Consider the following 22,410-nt stretch of genomic DNA (forward strand, 5'->3'; position numbering starts at 1 on the left):
TTTAGAAATTAATTTTTGATAGGAGTTTATTGTCAACGCTGGACGCCTCGGCGGTGTGTTATGGACTTTGACGTAGCTTGTTTTCACCCATGTTTTATCATTTTATGATTTTATTTCATTATTTTATTGTCTAGCTGTTGTGTGCAGTGTGTTTTTTTTTTTTTTCCTTGTTTTTGTCGGGTGTCAATAAAAAAGATCTACTAAAGAAAAGCAAGAGAAAAAAAAAAAAAGAGTGTCTTCTCTTCTGGCCCACTTTAAGATCTAGAATTACAAATCGCCACTGAAGAACTGCTTATATATTTCCAATTTAAGGAGAAGGCCAGTGCCCCCAAAAAAAGTAATACAAGAAACTCCATATTGCGGATACTATATTAAGCATACCTGTGCAGAGAAGTCGATCAGCTTTGGAAGAAGCAATTTACTACCTTCATCAGTCTTAAGAAAGTCTAGCAGGCTTCCTATTAAAACATAAGGAAAAAAATTATGAGATTTGAAATAGGCGTACACAGTCTATATGCAAGTATAACATATGCACGCTATAGTCACCTTATTTAGTAAGTATGGTAACCATGTATTCATGTGACCTTTTCCATATATCACATCAATAGATGTAAGGTATAGACTTACCCTTTGCCATAAATTCAGTAATAATGTAAATTGGTTCCTGTTTAGTGACCACGGCATAAAGTCTCACTAGTTTGTCATGCTGGAGTGTCTTCATCAAGTTGGCCTCCTCCATGAACGCTTCTACAGACATGGTTCCTGGCTTGAGGGTTTTAACTGCGATTTTTGTATTGTTATTATAGAAACCTAAAGTGGGAACATTGAATGATAACAGGAAATTACAATTTTTATTGTAACTTCAAAGATGTGTAATAGATGACCTATTAGGGCATATAACATAAGATCATTGCAACCCTATGAAATTGTGCACAGACCGGAAAAACAAAAGAAGGGATTGTCTCATCTCCCTCCAGACACCCCCAACAAACAGCTAGGCTTGTCAGGGGAAATCACTAAAAACAAGCATTTCCCTTATAGCCATGACTGCAGCAGAAATGTAGTATCATATAGATGGCCACTCATCTGAATGGCTGCCATGTAATACCAGGACAGATGAATTCAGCCAGAATCTGTCATAGAGAATCAGGGCCCCTCCGCTATGAGAAGTCCTAATAGGGTGTGTGAACATGGGTTGTGTTCATCGGATAACTCTCTTAGATAAACTACATGTAAGTCCCATTCTCCTCACGTCATATAATCTTTTGTGCAGAATGTCCAGATCCATACATACATTAGCAAGAGGAAACATCTTGAAACTTATGTTTCAGACTATTGCAAAAACTGCTCAAGTCATTTCCTGTGTTGTAAGTGTTGAAAGGAAGAGGCAGCGAGTGTCCTATAGAAGCAGCGAGTGTCCTTTACATAGAGGCAGCGAGTGTCCTTTACATAGAGGCAGCGAGTGTCCTTTACATAGAGGCAGCGAGTGTCCTTTACATAGAGGCAGCGAGTGTCCTTTACATATCAGTGCAGTTTTTTTCTTCTTGGCTTAGTTCACACGTAAACAACGTGTGGCTTATTTTGGCACCGGAAAAAATGCTTCCTAATTAGGAAGCGTTTTTTTGACCGTGGCATGCTTTTTGTGGAGCGTTTTTTTTTTTTTTTTTTTTTTAAAAAACTGCTTCCAGGCGGTTTTCCCATCCTTTAAGAGAACGGGCCGCAAACAACGTGTTGCGTTTTTTACTGGGCGTTTTTTTTGTTGTAAAAAACGCAACGCGGTCTTTTGAAAAAAAAACGGCGCGGTAAAAAACGCTTCCCACTCACTTCTATTGCTTTCTTCTGGGTAGGGTCTGACCCAGAGTCTGACCCTACCCAGAACCCCCAGGTCAACCTGCAATACATGCTTGGACCAGATAAGTTAATTTCAAGTCCCTGGATAACTCCTGGCCTGGCCTTTCTGCAGCATGGTATCTGAAGTAAAGATACTTTAGCTGACCCTAGAAAAACATACAATCGTAATATTGGCACACAGGCACTAGCTTCACCTTCCGTGCAATCAAGTCTTGAACACAAATTCTACTTTTAACCCATTTATACATGGCTCATGTGGTTTTGGCATTTCTACAGTTTCTTTACATTAATTTTTAGAAGCCTTTCTATACGGGATTGTATACACACCCATCCAGACTTCACCAAACTGTCCAGCTCCAAGTTTCTTCACCAGCTTAACAGATTCTCTTGGAATTTCCCAAGCATCTTTATCCCATGGTTTTTGTGGTTTGGGGCTAAAACAGGGTTTTTCCAGCTTCCGGCATAAACCATCCGCTTGCTCTAAAACATCAAATAACAGATTATTGTAAAATAAAAATAAGGTAAATACATGAAGGGCAGTCAGAGATAGACAAAGCCTATACAACTGATAAGACTCACCTCTGTTTGCTTATAAAATAATATATGGATTTTAGCTCATTTCCTGCAATGATCTCTGAACATTCCCAATATTTATCTACAGTCAGCGCTTAACAGATTTATATTACTGTAAAGTTAGAGGATGTGACTATCAAATGTATTTATTTTATGTTTATAAGGCAGTATAAACCGTATAAACAGCATAAAACAGCTCTAAATACTATGTGAAAGAGTAAAACAGACAACGCACACATTGTAATAAAAAATGCAATAAAAACAATAAACCATCTTTACTGCATGAGGCGTATCATCATATGTGATAAAGAAAAAAAATTCATATAAAATCAGACCACAAAGAACTTACTTTGGTAATGATTGATCATGTCACTGATACACGGGAACGTAATCCTAGGCGAAATGTAAAAACCGCCATTGTCCAGAGTCCTGATTTTGTAGTGCTTGATGACATCACCATTTTTGGCATCGTAATCCCTTATTGATAAGGAGTAACTTCCTGATAAATGGAAAGTGATGGGTGTAAGATCAGTAACTAGAGCAGTAATAGTAGACTATACAACTGATCCCAGTGATCTGAAGCCAGGTAAATACTGAACAGTTAATGTTCTATCATTCCGAGATTGTTAATGTACAATGTACTGAAATGGACTAGTAAGCGCTTGACAAGTTTAATCCTTACTAATATTATAAATGTCAAAGTTTGTGTGTTTAGATGTTTGGATGTTTGTTCCACTATCACGCTGCAACAGCCGAACGGATTTCAATGGTGAGTCCGCCTGGACCCCGGGGGTCGGCAGGGGTAGACAGAAGGGTGGGGAGGGTGTGTACATGTAGGAACAGGGTGGCAGAGGTGGTGTGGGGAGGGATGGGGGGAAAGGGGCCCGGAGTCGCAGGTTCGGGAGGAAGACGGGAGCAAGCGAATGGGAGAGCGGGTAGGGAAAAAAGTGGAGAGTCCAGGGGCGAGAGGAGCGGTAATGGGCCGGTGGGGCGCAAGGTCAAGGTCCATCGGCGCATTGGTGTTGCACGGGCCCACTGCGCCCACACGGCAAATGTGGGGGGTCCGGGGTGGCACTGCAGGTGGGGCGCGCAGACAGTCAGGGGCTGCGGACGAAGTCGTGGGTATAGCTAGTATACTATAATAAATACCTATTGCCAGTACTTTTACTGAGCCCCTATGGCAGTTAAGTGCTGCCAGGGCCGTTTATACATTTCCCTTCCCATTCCAAAAAGGAGACATGGCGAGGGCACTCTGTGGGCATGGCCATCATCAGAATCATCATCATATAGGAGCTTTCATAGATTTCAGAGGATGTGCCTTATTTATGATGAAGCCTGCGCCTGGTCATAAATTAGGATAACCCTCTGCTGGCATATACGTTATCAAGACCATGTACAATATACCAGTCTTGATATATCCCTACCACAGTACGTAAGACTCATTCCTATTTTAAATGCAATAGGAAAAATTTTGTTGGCTTTTAAATAAAGTGGTATTCCAGGATTTAGGTTTTTTAGGTCAATTTTTAGCATAGGCCATAAATATCTGATAGTTGTGGGGTGGGCAGTCAGCCTCCCACCTATCAGTTGTATAGGGTCGCTTAAGACGCCTGTACTATACGCAGCACAGGGAAAGAAGCGCTTGCTCCGTGCCCTGTATAATGGCCAGGTGTAGCTACAGCAGCACAGCTAACACTACTCCAATGAGAGCTGAGCTGCTATACAGGGGACAGGGGCCATCTACTTCTAGCCCCATGTTGTTTATAGTACAGGCGGTCCCAAAGCTGCTGGCAAACCCATTGATCATATGTTTATGGTCTAAAATCTAAAACCTGGGCAATCCCTTCAAGTAGACATACTGTCATCCACCAGCTACCATGCTATGGGACCAGAAGCTTGGTTGGAAACTTTTCCATTTTACTTTTGAGTGAATGGTGCAATATGCGACCATCATTTTATTCCTTAGCAGATCAGTTAAATATTTTCTTTAGCAGTTGTAAAGTGAAATAGGTAAAACCACCTAGATTGATGGACTTTACATTATACATCCGGTCATTAACAACTTTCCATGAATCAATAGTTCAGGGTTCAGAAAATGAACTTTGTATATCTCTTACTATAAGAATATCTGGTTCTCCACTTATCGGGCTCCTTTCCTCCTCCTCCTCCCTGCTTTCTTAATTATTCAGTTACTCACTGAGGATGGGGAGGAGAAAGCAGAGTAGTAAAGGGGCAGAGACACTCACCCAAACACTGCTGAAGGCAAACGCTCTGTAATACACCCTAAAAAGCATCCACGTCATGGAGAACTTTATACAGCACAACTGAGCAGTGTTACTGTGAATTCAACACCGTAGCGAAATAGTAAACTTATTACAGCCAGCAACAGTTTCTCTGCCTCTACTATATCCATAGTCTTCTATAGGCAGCAAAAAACCTGATCTTTCATGGTAGCTGAAGAGCCATCTCCTCCTTCATAGCAATTCTATCAATGTATTCAGTGGGTGGGACCTTCTAGGAAAGACTAAGCCAAGTTCACACCTACATCATTCTTTACATTCTACTAGTCCATTGAGTGTCCATTATTTTGTTTTTTGTTTTTTTTTCACCAGGTAAAAAAAAAGTTAAGACTTGCAAGACTTTTATCCTCCAGAGATTTCTGATGGACATTGCAACAGTCTCTCCAAATGAGATTCCGACACAGGTGTGAACCCAGCCTTGGGAGCCTGATAAGTGGAGAAAGAAGCATTTTTTTCTAATAATCTAAATTACATTTATCTTTTCTTGTCCTATTTTTATGCAAAAATACAAGGTTTATAATTTGATGTACTTATCAATAGGGTTTTCCATAACAGGACATTATTATCCCCATTACCAAGTTGTCCCTGGAGTTACCTTTGAGGGTTTCACTCTCTCTGATGAGAAATGCTCCGGCTGAATTCCCAGGAGCTAATAGTTGTCTTTCTGCATCTTTCCTGGTTATGTCTTTGAAAAACCAGCTATAGAGAAATAAATGGTACAATAAGCATATGAAAGTGATTAATATGTAATGGCTGCAAAATAATTCCACTGGACTTACTCTTCTGTTTCTAATGTGTTAACTTTGGCCACGTAGTTGCTTGGTATGTATCCTTCTTTCTTGGTGGTTAAGGACTTTGCTTTCCACCATTCTCCATGTCTGTAAGAATGGTCACAAAATTAGGAAGATGAAAATTGGACAAAAAAAATAATATTTTTTTAACACATGGAAGTCTTACATTATACACACAGAATTAACAAAATATCTAACGCTACCAAGATGCACCAAACTTGTGGGATTCTGGCTCAAAGTAAGCCAACTAAATGGTATGTACATATAAATACAGACTAGACAGTCGAAAGATGCGCCAGATTTATCACCCATCATCCACCACCATTATAAATCTGGTGTATTTTCTGTCTGACTGTCTGCTATTGTGTCCTCCATAAGGAAAACTGGTGTCCGCTTCCTTTCAAAAATCCAACTTTATTATATCAAGACAGCATACAGAAAAACAGCAAGGTTTCGACCCACTATAAAAAGGGTAGTCCAGGATTAGGAGAAACCTCTATGGCAGCTGGCATTGGGAGAGGGGGGATGGGGGAGTGTCAAAGAAAAAAGGAATCTGTTATCTGTCCCCGACACTCCCCTGTACGTTCCTGCTCCCCATTCCTGGCGCCCAGCACCGCACCTCCCATGAGGCGACCTGAAGCGAGCGCTTCAGGCGGCGCTATGCCAGGGCCCCAGGGAGGGCGGCATTTTTGCTTACCTAAGCCAGTCCAGGACAAGCTGTCCTGGACTGGCTTAGCACTGAGCGGTGGATTGGGGAGGCCGCTGGAGCAGTGCGGCTCCAGCGGCCACCTCCCCTCAAGCTCAGGCAGAGAGCAGGTCCTCTCCGTGCCTGCTCTCTGCCTGCGAACGCCGCTAAGCCATGCCCCCCTTTGCTTCACCCCGCCTACTTCGTGCCGCCACACCCCCTCCTCCCAGGGTCGGTGGGGGTGGCTTTCTGTCGTTCGCCTCGGGCGGTGAAAGGGGCAGGTTCACTCCTGCTGGGGCCATGAGGCTCTCGTGACCGGTGAGACCAATCAATAGACTCAGTGGTTGGTTAAGAGGGAATTGTGACATCACTCACATGTTACTGGTTCTTTACCAGCTGAGGCCACTGATTGTTAGGGAGGAACATGACAAAAAAGAGACTGGGAGTGAACCTCAGAGCACAAGGACTGGTGAATATATCTTTATTCCCTTTTACACCCATCCCTTCATGCTCTAACTCCTAGGCGGCCCCCTTAAGCTTAAATTCTTGACAGGATGCCGTCATTCTTTGTACAATCATGAAATCATCCTAATATTTTGGTGCTTTTTTAGGGCATGGACACCTGGTCCAAGATGGCCAAGGTTTGGGTGTTCTCGCCCTGTGTAGAAGACCAACACTGATCATTCTATCAATAAAACAGGAACTAATAACACACATAAACATTCATAAAACTTCCCATTTCCACGGCCAATGCAAAACGAACAGTCATCAATCTTATAAACCCAGAAAACCCCTTCCCAACACTTACTCTTCAAGTATTTTCATTTTTTCTCCTTTCTTGAATGTTAAATCATCTTGATGGATTCCTTGATATGGATATAAAGCTACTACTATATTCCCAGTCTCCTCCGATTCTGATGTGGATTAAATAACATGTTTTATTACACAAGACAAGTGAATACATATGAATTACCGGTATCTCTCAAGCTAAGGCGGGAAAACTAACCTTTCTGATGAAAAATTTGCCCAGGTAACCGACAGTCATCTGGTGACTATTAAAAAAAAAACAAACAAAAAAACCCACATAAGACATGATGACCATAGAGCAAGGTGCAATGGTATGGCGTTTGTCTAAAATAAATGGAAATCATTAGAAAGGGGACAGCTGGTTATTGGTAAGCCAATCCACCAAAATTAGGCCAGATTTAAGAAAACAGCCTGAGTCCAGAAGTACGTTATGCCATGCCAATAAGTGACTGCTAACATAGCAGCAGGGGAAGATGGCGTTGGTTTTCATGCATTATCAATAATAGGTATGGTAGCAATCCTCATACTGACAAATATTTCTGCCATTTCCACTCTTAGATTTTAATTACTCATAAATCTCAGATCCTTATCTTCTCGTATAAGGCCCTCTATATGATATTTAATCTCCATATGATACCTGTCCTGTCATATCTATTCTGTGAAATAACAAACATATAGTTCTGGGGTATCTTTTCTTATGACGTGCTATTCCTCCTTAAGATGTATGAATAAGTTGTCAATTGGGTGTTACCATTCCAATTGTCAAATGAGCATCTCACTATACAGTCTGATACTGACAGCACTGATTGGACAATGTGTAGTGCCACCCCCTCCTCCAACTGGTAACACCCAGTTGACAATTTATCTATACATTTCTAGTAGGAAAAATAGAAGATACAACGCAGAGTTATAGGGTGACGCTCAGAACTGTTCTAGTATTGGGAATACAATTACTTGCTAAGGCCCCACGTTACAGAAAAGCTGGGTTTTTTTGTTGTTACATATTTAGCTGTGATTTGTGGTATGGATTGAGCAGAAGGGAGACATATAACCACTTTATTTACATTTTCTATTCCTTTTGTAGCCACTAATAGGTTTGGCTCAAAAATCTGTGCAAAAATAGCTGCTTTTCCGCAACATGTAGTCTCAGCCTAAAACAGATCTGTCATATTAATCAAAGCTGTGAAGTCAGAGTAGGGACCAATTTTGGATGAAGTCAGAAAAAAAATAAAACTAGATCTACATCCCCGACTGATCTTGAATTCCTGTGTCATGACATGAATGATGGTATTGGATTCTGACTTACGCTAGGTTCACACTAGTGTTTGGGTCTCCGTTCTGTGGTTTCCGTCTTCTGCATGCAGAAGATGGAAACCTATCAGACTGGATCCGACCTTGAAAGGCGGTGAGCGTTTTATGTTCTCCGCCGCGAAAGTTTTTTTAAAATTGGACACAGAGTAGTGCCTGTCCGACTCTGTGTCCGATTTTAAAAAAACGGTTTTGTGGTGGAGAGCATAAAACACTCACTGCCGCTCACGGCCGGACATCTTTCAAACCCATTCAAATGAATGGGTATGAAAGAGTCCTGCAGGTTTCCGTCTCCTGCCTCTGTTTTGTGCAGGAAACGGAAACCTGCAGAACGGAGACCGGGCGCAGATGTGAACGAGCCCTTAGAGACAGTTATCTTTGGTAAAGTTAGTCTGCAAAGTTGGATTTGTTGGTGCTAAATGATCTGCATCCCATCATTAAAAATCTAGAGCAAGATCATAGCAAAGTGACAACCTATACAAACCAATCGGGAACAGCAAGACATTCACAAAACCAGTGTCTATAAAGACAATAGTATTGGGACATGTACACATTACACCTACAGGAGCTTTTACGACATCCTATTCTAAATCCACAGACATTAATATGGAGTCAGTTGCCCCTCTAAAATGGTTTCCACTCATCTGGGAAGGTTTTCTACAGAATTTTGTAGTGCGTCAGAGGGAAATATTTCCCAGTCATCCAGAATATCATGTGAGAAGTTGGGAAATGATGTTAGACGAGTTCACAGTTCTGGTTCACAAAATCTCTCCATTTTAGTTCATCCCAAAGTCCTTTGATGGGTTTCTGTCCAGACCAGTCAAGTTCCTCCATATTAAATTCAGCCAATCAAGGTCTTCGGGCACAGTAACTCTGGTACCGAGTAGGGTATTCCCCAAATTGTTCCAATAAATGTGGAAGTATACAATTGTCCAAAATGTCTTGGTACTGAAGCATTAAGATTTCTCTGCAGAATGCAGTCAGGCAGGTAACACTCTCCTTCACCAAACCCAGACTCGTCCACCAGACTGCCAGCCAACGAAGTGTAATTCATAATGCTACAGAACACGTTTCCACTTCTCTAGTGTCCAGTTGCTGTGTAATTTACATTGCTCCAGCCAACACTTGGTGATGTACGGTTTGTATGAAGTTACTTGGCCACGGAATCCCATGCTATTAAATTCATGAAGCCCAATTCTTGAGCTGATGCAAATGGTGCTAGAGATTTAGATGAGTGTTGGTGACTCTTGGCAGTCAGCAATCCAATTCTGTAACATTACACGGTCTGTGGTTCCTTCATGCATCAACTTTTCAATAATATCACTCAAAGCTGATGATGGGATATCTACTAGGAAGAAATTTCATGAACTGGCTTGTTACAAAGAGGGCATCCTGTTACAGTACCCCATGGAATTCGGGGAAGTCTTTATAGGAAGCCATTTCTTACAAATATCTGTAACTGCAGACTACATGGCTTGGTGATGGATTTTATACACCGGTGGCAATGGGACTGAATTCAGTGGTTATGCCAGATGTGTCCCAATACTCTTGCCCATATAGTGTAGGACCAGCTTACAGAAATGTCATTAGTCTTCCTTCCCAAGTCCATGAAATAAAGAAACCCAGGTAATAAATACTAGCGGAAATATATCTAGTTGAAAACCAACTAAACAGTCTGTAATGCCAGTCTGGTGTTCCTAAAGCTATGTGAATACTGTCATATAAAAATGTACCGGTACCAGCCATGCCATTTAATCACAGTTGACGGCCAGCATACGGTAGTGTACAAGGGGCCCTGAAGTGTAGCTATGCATTTGAACGCCTTTTGATTTTCTAGCAAAATTTATGTCTTTAATACATTTTGTAATATTGACAATTTTTGGCTCATTTCTATGAAATCCTCCATTTATTCTCTGTGCTTGCTTCTTATGGTGGCTTGTGGGGGAGGGTCACTTCAAACATAATATATAATATAGATACTTGCTTCAGGTGTTATGTGAAAGAGGAGATTCTCATCTTTCATATGACACTAAGGTTGCACTGTATATAATACTAGATGGTACCTGCGACTTCGTCTGCGGTGATTGTAGAAGTGGGTATATACAGGCGTGGGTAAGGTTTTCGTAGTGTGTATAAGGGATGGGATATGAAATGTAACTGTGTATCTTATTTTTGCTGTAATTCAGAGAATACGTGAGACTTTTGTGTTGAAGTTAATTTGTATTTGAGCTGCTATACGGTGTTCTGAGAAACTATACATAGTGTCTTTGGGACAGAGGGTATTTGAAGTTAATATACCTCGATATACGACATTGTATGATTTGTTATTTTCTGCCAGTAGTGTGTTGACATTTTTTTCGTTTTTAAAAGTTGCCATATTCTGACAGCAGTCACTTTTTTATTTGTCTGTGTCGGGGGATGTGTTTTTTTGCGGGGCGGGGTGTAGTTTGTAGTTGTTGCATTTTTGGGAAATGCTATTGGTTTGATCACTTTTGATTGATATTTGTATGATAATGAAAATAGTGAAAAAAACAGCGGTTTTGGACTTTTCAGTATGTTTGCCGCTACGGCGTTAAGCGTCCAGGTAAAATATTTGTATAGGTTTGTAGAGCGGGTGATTTCGGACACAGGGATACCTAACATGTATGTGATTCACACTATTTAACTACTTTTATATGTGTTCTAGGGAAAGGGAGGGTGGGTGATTTGAATTTGTAATACTTTTTATTTTTTATTTTATTTTTTTTTCCTTTTTTTTTTTTTTTTTTGTTTTTGCATTTATTAGACCGCCTAGGGTTATTGACATGGGTGGGCGGTGTCGCGGCTTGTCAGAGCGGTGGGGGTCGGCAAACATGGCTGCTCCGGAGCGTTAAAGAGAACCTCCTGGAGTATCGTTAAGGTGAGGGGCAAAGTGGTAAAGTATATGTATATGTGATTGTGTGGGGTTAGGGGCTAAGCTGTAGAGGGCAATAGGAATTTTGGGGCTTGCTATGGTCCAAAGTGTGTGAGATTGCAGAGATGGTGGTGTGAGTTTGGGTTTTGTGGGGGTCCTGGCACAAACGTATGTGTGCTATTGTGACGAAAAGTAGCCTATTATGCAATCGGGTGTATTAACTATGTTTGTGAAAACTTTCAGCCAAATCGGTTGAGCGGGTTTTGCGTGATTGAGAAACAGACATCCAAACACACAAAAATTCAGACTTTTCATCCAGTGTTTCTTCTGGAAATAATACAGATAGAACCGCAACCTTAGCGTGAAAGATGAGAATGCCAAAATTTGTTAATGTAGAGCACAAAACATACTATTGACACAAATACTGCCAAAAAAAAGTTGTTTGGGAGTTTAGTTAGATTTTCTGACATGTTACCATACAACATTAGGTTCAAAATGGGAAAGAAAAGGAAATATTCTATGAAATTTTAGTATTAAGTGGTTGGAGAAGTAATGGGCTTCGCTGGAAACATTTTTGGGACCCACCAATAAAGCTCATGGCGAAATGAAGAGCATAGATAAATATTGCAAAGCAAAGAAAAAAAAAACATGTACGTACTTCCTCTGTAAAACTAGAAGTTGTTCCTCTTTTGTGCTGGGAAATGAAAGCTTTGTGCTAAAAATATAATTGCCATGGCATCATTTTTTTAATAGTGAAGCCTAGATTTTTTGGGTTGAATAAATGCAGATACTTCCCTACTTTGGTCTGATAACTCATACTTCACAATGACTACGGACAGGGTTGGCCATGCACATAAGACGCCTGTTCAACAGACACTTTACATTGCTTGGGCTCCTCATGAACAGAGTCAAGTCACCCACTTGAGGCAGACAACTAGCTGCCAGACACATTCTAACATTTTGGTTTTTTCCTTATCAGTATGTCTTTGAAGTGTGGGAGGAAACCCACGCAAACACGGGGAAAACAGACAAACTCGTTGCAGATGTTGTCCTTGGCAGGATTCAAACCCAGGACTGCAGCGCTGCAGTGCTAACCACTGAGCCACTGTGCTGCCTACATTCTAACTTTTTTTCAGTAACAGTACCTTGTACACTTTCCAAAGATACCTTTGTTATTCTGCACTGCAGCTCCATTTTCATTAAAAAAAAAAAAAAAGTGTTTTATTTGTATGCAACTTTAGCTAAAAAGGTATTTAGGGGCGTTTACTCCTTTAAGAGTTTTACTCTGGGCCCTAGATAATCATCCCTATGTGCAGACAAAGTGTAACAAAGTGGCAAATGTCATTCAAGCAGTGGGGGGTGTAGCTGAGCAGCAGATAGGGGAGATATCTAGAGCAGAGAGTGAAGCCCCAGCAGGAGAAGATAGCACCCTAAAGCCCATTTCAGCTAATTTTCAGAATACATGTACAGAGTGTGTGGTCATTGACATGGGAAGTCCCTAACAGCTGTGGAGGATAAAAAAAAAAAAACACTTTGCAATATGCCTTAGTTCACATGAGAGAAAGGACTTTTTGCAATGGAATTATGTTTTAATGTATCAAACTCAAATAAATGGAAGACTGACTTATCACTAAACAGCAGCGTCAGACAAAACCTTCTTAAAAGGAACTTGTCATGTTGCTTAAGCAGTTCTTCCTGAGAGCAAGATGAGCTGAGCAGACTGATGTATAGTCTTGTGGGAAAAGTTTCAGTAGAACTTGTATTTTATTTCTAAAAATCCCAGCTTAGAAGTCCAGTGGGCGGCCCTACTCGGGGATTGAATGCTATCTCTGTAAATGGAAAGTGTCAATCACCAAGTAGGACCGCCCACTGGACTCCTAAATATACAAAATGCAAATTACAAATTAATAAAAATCAAAGGTATACTGAAACAAGCAAGAGAGACATTAACATCAGTTTTCTGGCATAAGTGAAGTCTGAAATGTACACTAGCTAAGAACCGAAATAGATTTCAGTGTAGCAGAATAACCTGCACCTCCTCAAGACCAGTGTGCAAAACACCAATTGTGATAAATCTCCTTCAATGCACCAGTGCCATAACAGAATACCACTCATATAGCTGTGAACACAGCAGGTACTGCTATACAACTGACCCCAGAAATGTGCCAGCAACAAGAATCAGCCGGCCAGAGCAGAGGATGAAATGTAGCTGGCACAGCTGTGCGCATGTATGGTGCCAGCCACAGTAGGACTCACTTATTTCCTTTTAGCTCTGTAACTTCTCTTTCTTTCTCTTACATGAACGTATAGGCAAAAAACCCAAATAAGTAGCTGTTTCTTCTTGTGCCAACAGTAAGACATAAGCACTGTAGAAAACATGTTGGGCAGAAAGGATTACTGATGTTATGTTTTGCAACAATCCCAATGAATCCTTGTTTGCCACTGGGTTAATAGATAGGAGCCTATCTGCTTACAAGTCACATAGTGGCCATGCTATTTGGATGTAAAATCAAGCCCATATGTATAGAATTCTTGTAGTTCATACATATATCCACATGTAATGTAGAAGGAAGACGCCCCAATTCACATCGGCATTCGTATTTCCGCTCGGAGAGTCCACTTGGGGACCCCATAAAATATTAAAAAAGCAGTTACCCAAGGAAACCCACAGATCCACTGTAATCCGGTCTGTGTTGTTTCCGCATGAGTCATGTGGAGAGAAGAGTCCTGCAAGCAGCACTTTTCTCTCCGCATGTTTTGTGCGGAAACCATAAGGACACCATTATAGTCTATGGGGTCCGCGGGTCTCCTTAGATAACCGCTTTTTCATGCATATAGGTTTCCATTTGGGGAGTCCCCAAGCGGAGTCCCCGAATGGAAACCTGAACGCAGATGTGAATCAGGCCTAACACTGGGGGAGGACAGAACATGGGCAGGTCATCAATGGCAGCCAACTATGCTTCGTCTTTAGATGAGCCAACAATCCATGGAAAGAATGAAGGACTGAACATCTCACATTTTGCACTTCTTGACACAACCTCCCACAACTGTACTCAGGAAAGGACTATACAATACAAAACTATATTGCACAACTATATTCTCTGCATTGCTCTCTAGAGAAAAATATGTACTTCCCCACAAAACGTATTAATAGCTAAGTTTCATTAGAATAAGGATTTCTTACTGACTGTGCCCCTTCCTTATCTCACTGTAGTCTACACAACAGAAGCCTAAACAGGTCTGTCATCTCTTCAGACATGAACGTTTTAGTAAATAATTGTATTCCCCATAATATAAGAGTTCTAGAGCATCTTTTCTTATAGCTTTGTGCTGTGCGGTGCATCTGCTATTCCTCCGTGAATTTTAATAAAATGGCTATTGAATGTTACTGGTTGCATTGTAACACCACTCGTTCATTACAACAATACAGCCTGTATTGTGACATACCTCTTAGACAAGGGGAATGGTAACACCCAGTTGTCAATTTATTCTTAAAATTTATAGTAGGAGTAACTGAAGGCACAACACAGAGCTCTAACAAACCATACAAATGTGTGCCTTGTAAGTAAAACATGTTCACATGTTTCTACAAATGTGAATACAGCGTTTTTATTTACTGAATGCTTCCATAGTGGGAAAGTTGAAACGTAAAAGAGGTTGTCCAGATTCAGCAAAGAAATGTTATTCTTTGTATAATGTAAAGTTATAGAATTTTGCAATATTCTTTACATATCAGTTCTTGACGGTTTTCTAGATCTCTGCTTGCAGTCATCCACTGGTTAAAAAAAAAAATAAAAATCAGTCCCTGTCATTTATTATACAGTTTATAGTCATGTGATATACAGTCCATGGTCATTTGATGACCCACAGGTGTACAGCTCGTTACAGTTGCAGCACAGTATTCAGACATCTGCCTAGTAACAAGCTGTATGCCTGTGTGTCCATCACATGACCAAGGACTGTACATCACATGACCAAGGACTGTACATCACATGACCATGGACTGTATATCACGTGACCACGGACTGATTTTTATCCACTGAAAGTAAATAATGAATGACAGAAAGCAAAGCTATAGAAAACTGTGTGGAATTGATACAGAAAGTATATTGGAAAATAGTAGAACTGGACAACCCCTTTACATTTTGAGTAGAGATGAGCGAACACTATTCGAAACAGCCGTTTCAAATAGCACGCTCCCATAGAAATGAATGGAAGCGGCTGGCACGCAGACTCTGCCGGCGGCCGGCCGCTTAACCCCCTTCCTGCCGGCTGCGTCCATTCATTTGCATTGGAGCGTGCTATTCGAAACGTCTGTTTCGAATAGTGTTCGCTCATCTGTAATTTTGAGCATTCCAGCAGTCAATACTCAGTAATACAAAGTCTGGCAGAGATCCCCAACCTTCAGTCATATCTTGGAGCCAGCTAACACCCTTTATTCTTAATGTATCAAAAATGCATAACATAAAAACCCAAAAATCCTAGCCTTGCAACAAATAGCAAACAATCAGAAGTGTTTCTTCTAGTAACATCTATGCTCTTTTGAGCTTCAGTTCCAGTTCCTTCATTGGCTCTAGAACATTCTGTAGCAACCCAAACATCATATCCAGCACTAGAAGCTGCCTCACTGCTCCATAGTATCATACAACCACTTTCAAAGTTTAGTGTTGGAAACAAAGCCCAAGGATGATTTGGTCCATTGACTCTAGTAGATCACATCTGGGACTGATGCACCACTGCTCTTTTGGCAGCTATACAGCCTTGCGGGTGACTATTTCTTCTTTATCCTACAGATCTGTTTCTACGTAATTTCCATTTATTAAATAACATTTCACAAAAAGAGGAAACTACAGCTAAAAAGCTATCTAGTTGTATTCCTTATAGTGTTCCATTTTGTAAAAGTCAATTGTCTCTCTTTACTGGAGAAATAGTCACAACTTAAAGGGGTTGGCCACTTTCAGACCAACATTGACAAACAAATATACAGTAAAAAGATATACAATTTTCCAGTATACTTTCTGTATCACTTCCTCACAGTTTTCTAGATCTCTGCTCGCTGTCATTCATTCTGTTACATCTAGAGGATAAAACTCTGACCATGGTCATGTGATTTACGGTCCATGGTCATGTGATGAGCACACAGGTGCACAGCTGATTACCAGGCAGATGTCTGATTACTATGCTGTGACTATAACGAGCGGCACCTGTGTCCTCATCACATGACCATGGACCGTAAATCACATGACCATGGTCAGTTTTATCCTCTAGAAGTAACAGAATGAATGACAGCAAGCTGAGATCTAGAAAACCGTGAGGAATTGATACAGAAAGTATATTGGAAAATTGTATATGTTTTTATTGTACATTTGTTTGTCAATATTGGTCTGAAAGTGGCCAACCCCTTTAAGTGTCACTTTAAATTAAAAAGATAGTACCATTAGTGTGATCCGCTGTTTACATTCACTGTAAAATGAGCGACTAAAAAAGCCGAGACCACTGCAATGCTGTAAATGGGCGACATAGGACCTCTGTTCTTAAGCTGGACTTGTGTATGATTGATCATCTAGGATAGGGGCAGCCTCCTTTGGCACTCCAGATGCTGTGAAACTACAACTCCCAGCATGCTCCAATCACTTCCATGGGTGTTTCAAGAGCAGCAGAGCAAGTATGCATGCTGGGCGTTGTAGTTTTACATCAGCTGGAGTGCCGAATGTTGCCTACACCTGATCTAGGACATCTCATATACCTACCAAGAAGTCGCTTGATCTCCTGATGATTTTACTACAATGACTGTATATGTGAGTGTGCACGCTCTGCTGAAAGTAAAGTATGCTAGACGAAGCCATGCATGTTCTCAGGGCTGCAGATTGTGCACACGGAGCCGTGGTTTGCACACACAGTATAGTGCACAGATGAAAGGAACAGGGGTAAACAGGGTTGAATTTTAACAACGGCACAATTGTTACAGGCAGTTAAATTGTCATATGAGAGCAATGATCCATGCACAACGTATCACAGGCAAAGCTGAGATTTATGTAGAGAGTTTCATGGATTACGCAGTTATGTATAGATAACCCCTGAAGGCCAAAGCACCAGCAGCTAGACAGCCAAAGGTTGCCCAATATTCCTGCACATAGGAAGAGATTGGTAACAGTATGAACGCATGCTGTCCTTGTCTATCTACTTACTGGCCTTTTCTGTTTATGAGACGTTGGATCTGGTACATAAATAGTTCGTTCAGGTTTACGTACTGGATAGCTCTTTCCATCGCCTCCTATCGGAGATGCTGGGCCTTTCCTTTTTGATTTGATACATCCCATATTTTCTGCAATAATAAAAACAAATCAATGAAAATCATGTCAGATACATAGAAGGAAAAACATTAGCAGACTGGTGAAGTACAAATTACTCCTACGCATATGTCCTATTAGGGTGTATGGATGACATAAGGGGGGATCCTGGGGGTCCAGGAGAAACTGCTGAGCCCCTAACATACTGCTGTCATATTAAAAGGATTGCCTGTGACTTTATAGATATGAAGACACTGTAAAGAAAAAAAAAAAAAAAGCTACATTTATGGATCTTATCGTACGTTAGGTTCACATCTGTGCTGGGGTGTCCACCGCAAAGACTGCTGGAAATCGGAGAAAAGTCCTGCATAGAGGAGGTTTCAATTCGACAGTTTCAGTATAAAAATGGCAGACACCCGACAGACCCATTGTAGTCTATTGGGTCTACAGAGACCAGCTTGCAGATGTGAACATAGTCTTAGGACTCGTTCACACGGGGCAAATTCTGACACAGCATCCACCTCAGAATCCGCCCCCTCACAATAGAGGTCTAGGTAGACCGCTAGCTTCCTTTTTTCCGTGAGCGGTAGGTTCCGGCTCACGGAAAAAAGAAGCGAGCTGCCCTTTCTTCAGGCAGATTCCGCGGCTGAGTCAGCCCCGGCGTCCACCTCATGACAGCACCCTCCGAACTAAACCCCTTCATTTTGGCCTACTCCGGAGCGGGAAGCCACGACAGTCGCGGCAGGCACATTTTGGTCCTATTCTGACGCGGCTTCTCACATCAAAATCAGGACCAACATCAGATAGCTGTTGGCAGAATCCTTGTTTACTGACAGCCATCAATGTCCTCCCTTCCCCCACCAAACACACTTGAAATAGCTCTGAAGATGTCTTTTTTCCCCCCCAAGAACAAATAATAAGGCATGGTAAATCGAGAATCGGAATGACCCCATATTTATTAGATGGGCAACCAGCCCCATGGTACTCAACACATTTGGCTGTACATACACGTCTCCATTAAAGGAGAAGCAACATGCTGAAGAATATATATTTTTTGATACAGTTCCCTTTATTGGATGAATAATGGGTTATGCTATTTAGGAGATGTTCACATTGTTGCACTTACTGTATGTGACCATTTAATTCATGATACATGTCTATATGGATAATATCTGGATTTCACATAATGAACATTTGACGCATTATAACAAGGTGGTGTGGTATGTATACCAAGTCTAAAATAACCATTTTATTCGTGAACTGTTTTCATTTCTAAAACAAAGACCTTAGTAAAGATGCAGGAAAAGTGTAACAGAAAGACCCCAAAAAATAGAATCACAGCAAATATAGCATGCACGTAGATTCCTGCAAACCCTATTCAGGTCTATATAGAAAATACACTGAGCACCTAACACAAGATCTTATTTTATTTTGTGCTAAACTGTGGTGTGCCATTTTACCATCAATGTGAACCAGCCCTTGTTATATAGCAGATATAATACCTCGCCTTTCAGGCGTGAAAAGTAATTTTGTTCCGCATATTGCACATTCTTCAGGTACAGTAAATACCCTTACAACAAATACCAGCAGTGTAATGTAGTATTACAGAAGTCACTAGGCGCCCACTACTGCAATGGTTTACGATATTCACAAAATACATGGCTGTGATCTATACAGAACCCTAAAAATATGTACAGAATTCTCAAACGAATATAGACATGACTGTCAACGTATACACATATAGAACCCCTCAAACTATACAGAAATACACACATACACTAAGACACTTTCTGCAGGAACACAATACTTACAGCAAGGTTTTAACAAGTTGTAAGATTCATCTCATGTCTCTCACGAACAACATCAACATCTTTGGTTAATTCTCTTCACACCCTCTGTTTTTACCATTTTGAGTACATGCAAATGTTTCAGAAAAAATAATTTCAATTCCTTTTTTTGTTTTGTTGAGTTGGTAAGCTTGACAGCACTGAAACAGGAAGTTTTGTTCTCGACATGAGCAAATTCGATTTAAAGGACATTTCCACATTAGCACAGAAACAAAAAGAATCACAAAGAAGTAGATATCCTTCTGCCAAAGCCCAATCTGTATTTCTTCACTGTCTGCCAGTGACTTATTCTTCTCTTCCTATTGAAACATATGCACAGTCAGGAGTGCCTGCATGTGTATGGGGGAGTCATGGGGGAGATGTATCTGAGGTGTAGGAGCAAATGTGTCTGTGGGGCATTGGGTCTGGTCAGTGGCGTAACTACTGCCATAGCAGCAGAGGCAGCTGCCGCAGGGCCTGGGACATTAGGGGCCCGGTGACAGCCGCTACCGCCGCTATCATTATACTCGGGGTCTTTTCAGATCCCCAAGTATAATGATCGCGGCCCGGGAGAGGTAAGAAAAATAAAAACACTGTTACTTACCTTTCCACGATCCGTACAGGCTTCGGCCTAGTCGTCCGACGTCACATGAGCCGGGCCTGCGTCCCGGGTCATGTGACATCTAATGTCATTGAAGATCGACTACTTCGGAGGCCGACAGCATAGGAGACAGGAGATAGGTGAGTAACAGAGGTTTTTCAAAAAATGTTTTTCTCCCCCTGGGTCTCCAATTTTTATACTATACTCTGGGGTCTGAAAAGACCCCAGAGTATAATAATTGTTTATGGGTGTTCATTACGGGGCATACTACTGTGTGCAGGGGCCACTATGGGGCATAATACTGTGTGTAGTGGCCACTATGGGGGATAATACTGTGCGGAGGTGCCACTGAGGGACATAATACTGTGTGCAGGGGCCACTAAGGGACATAATAGAGTGCGCAGGAATGCGTAGGAGGGGGTCAGTCGAGGTCGTTGGTCAGGGGGGTCATGTCAAAAGTTCGCCACGGGGCCCCGCCATTCCTAGTTACGCCACTGGGTCTGGTAATATGATGAAAGTGTAATACAACATATTAGAGTCCTAAGTTGTACTGATACCATCACTGAATGTGAAACATCATAACACCCCAATGTAGCTTTTAGACAGACAAGATAATTTTGGAGCCCCGATTCAGAAACCCTCTTACAGGACATTGGAACAGTTAAAGGAGTATGGCGTGGCAAGTCAGACATTTCCTCTATGGTGGCCACTGCAGGCAAAATCTAGTGTTACTTGGTGGCCTATCAGATGTAATAACAAGGATGGCTTGAGTCTGCTAGTATGGGAACCACTTATGGATTTATAAAGAAGGTCCTGAGCAGGGGAATCTTCAGACGTCCATGTACCCTAATAGTACATATGAATATGGGTTGTCTTTATGAGGCAACCCTTTTCATAGAGGAAGTTTCTTTTCAGGACTCTTATCTATTAGCCAGAAGAGTCTCCAACTTTGGAGAGCTTTTCCATGTATTATACAGAAGGCCTACGACAATGTACAGTATATGTAATCCTTCACTTTGTCTGTGCAGCTCTCTGCTGTGGAGAAACTGAACATTTCTGCCTGGCCCCCCAAGGTTACCAAAAGCCAACTCCTAGCCGCTATGAAAAAACAAACCTTTATATTTCCCTAGACAGGATGACTATGAAACTCTTCAGCCTCACCGCACATGCCCCCAGGTATGACACATACACTGAAGCTCAGGTTTACTCCTCTGACTTCAGTGAACAACCATCTTGGTGCTGGGAATACAGAAGCTAGGTAAGTAAAAAGGGTTTTTTTCATCTTTTCAATAAATTTAACAGGGTAAGGATTAGGTTATTTTGGGCACTAAACAACCGGTCCGTAAGCACCTGTGGGCGGCTTAGTGGGACAAATAGAACTGACAGGTTCCCTTTTAACACAGCAGGGTTTCTCCAGCTTGTTCATATCCTACTCTTAGAGCAGTCTAGGTCAATATTAGTTTTTAGCCTGTAATTGTCGTTGGTCGGGGCTGAGGATTATTTTAATAGGCTTTTTATACATAGTCCAGTCATATTAATGTGACCACTGCCTACTTTTGACGTCAACGTTAAATAACCAATCGCAGAAGGCACGAGTCATCAGCCATCAGGGTGTACTCATCATTGAACTCAATTGAGAATCTGTGGGACCAACACGATCAGGTTGTTTGCGCCATGAATGCTCAACCGGGTAACCTAGCGCAGCTGGCCACGGCACTGGAGTTGGCATGGCTCAACATCCCAGTGAACATCACCACAACATCCCCTCTCTTCCTGCATGTCTTGCAGCGATCCGCTCTACCAAAGGTGGTTATTCTGGATTTTGACTGGTGGTCGCATTAATGTGACTGGACTGTGTATATTATAATTACAGTCCTATGAAAAAGTTTGGGCACCCCTATTAATCTTAATCATTTTTAGTTCTAAATATTTTGGTGTTTGCAACAGCCATTTCAGTTTGATATATCTAATAACTGATGGACACAGTAATATTTCAGGATTGAAATGAGGTTTATTGTACTAACAGAAAATGCGCAATATGCATTAAACCAAAATTTGACCGGTGCAAAAATATGGGCACCTCAACAGAAAAGTGACATTAATATTTAGTACATCCTCCTTTTGCAAAGATAACAGCCTCTAGTCGCTTCCTGTAGCTTTTAATCAGTTCCTGGATCCTGGATGAAGGTATTTTGGACCATTTCTTTCTACAAAACAATTCAAGTTCAGTTAAGTTTGATGGTCGCCGAACATGGACAGCCCGCTCTCAAATGATCTGAAAACAAAGATTGTTCAACATAGTTGTTCAGGGGAAGGATACAAAACGTTGTCTCAGAGATTTAACCTGTCAGTTTCCACTGTGAGGAACATAGTAAGGAAATGGAAGACCACAGGGACAGTTCTTGTTAAGCCCAGAAGTGGCAGGCCAAGAAAAATATCAGAAAGGCAGAGAAGAAGAATGGTGAGAACAGTCAAGGACAATCCA

General features: G+C 41.4%; 1 protein-coding gene across 2 annotated transcripts in view; it reads right to left on the reverse strand.

The window, feature by feature from the left end:
• LYN (LYN proto-oncogene, Src family tyrosine kinase) overlaps positions 1–22,410 on the reverse strand; it is a 54,570-nt gene that overhangs the window by 10,737 nt on the left and 21,423 nt on the right. The window contains exons 2-10 of one of the 2 annotated variants that reach the window (XM_075270547.1): positions 17,460–17,533; positions 7,207–7,252; positions 7,009–7,114; positions 5,504–5,602; positions 5,320–5,423; positions 2,774–2,923; positions 2,179–2,331; positions 628–810; positions 382–458 (exon numbers count right to left, since the gene is read on the reverse strand). In XM_075270547.1, the coding sequence (XP_075126648.1) occupies positions 382–458; positions 628–810; positions 2,179–2,331; positions 2,774–2,923; positions 5,320–5,423; positions 5,504–5,602; positions 7,009–7,114; positions 7,207–7,252; positions 17,460–17,528 (987 nt within the window). In that variant the 5' untranslated portion in view covers positions 17,529–17,533. Of the gene's footprint in view, positions 1–381; positions 459–627; positions 811–2,178; positions 2,332–2,773; positions 2,924–5,319; positions 5,424–5,503; positions 5,603–7,008; positions 7,115–7,206; positions 7,253–17,396; positions 17,534–22,410 lie in introns of both variants that reach the window. The other variant, XM_075270546.1, reaches the window with a different exon arrangement.

Source organism: Leptodactylus fuscus, chromosome 4, assembly GCF_031893055.1.
Source record: "Leptodactylus fuscus isolate aLepFus1 chromosome 4, aLepFus1.hap2, whole genome shotgun sequence".
Classification (NCBI taxonomy): domain Eukaryota; kingdom Metazoa; phylum Chordata; class Amphibia; order Anura; family Leptodactylidae; genus Leptodactylus; species Leptodactylus fuscus.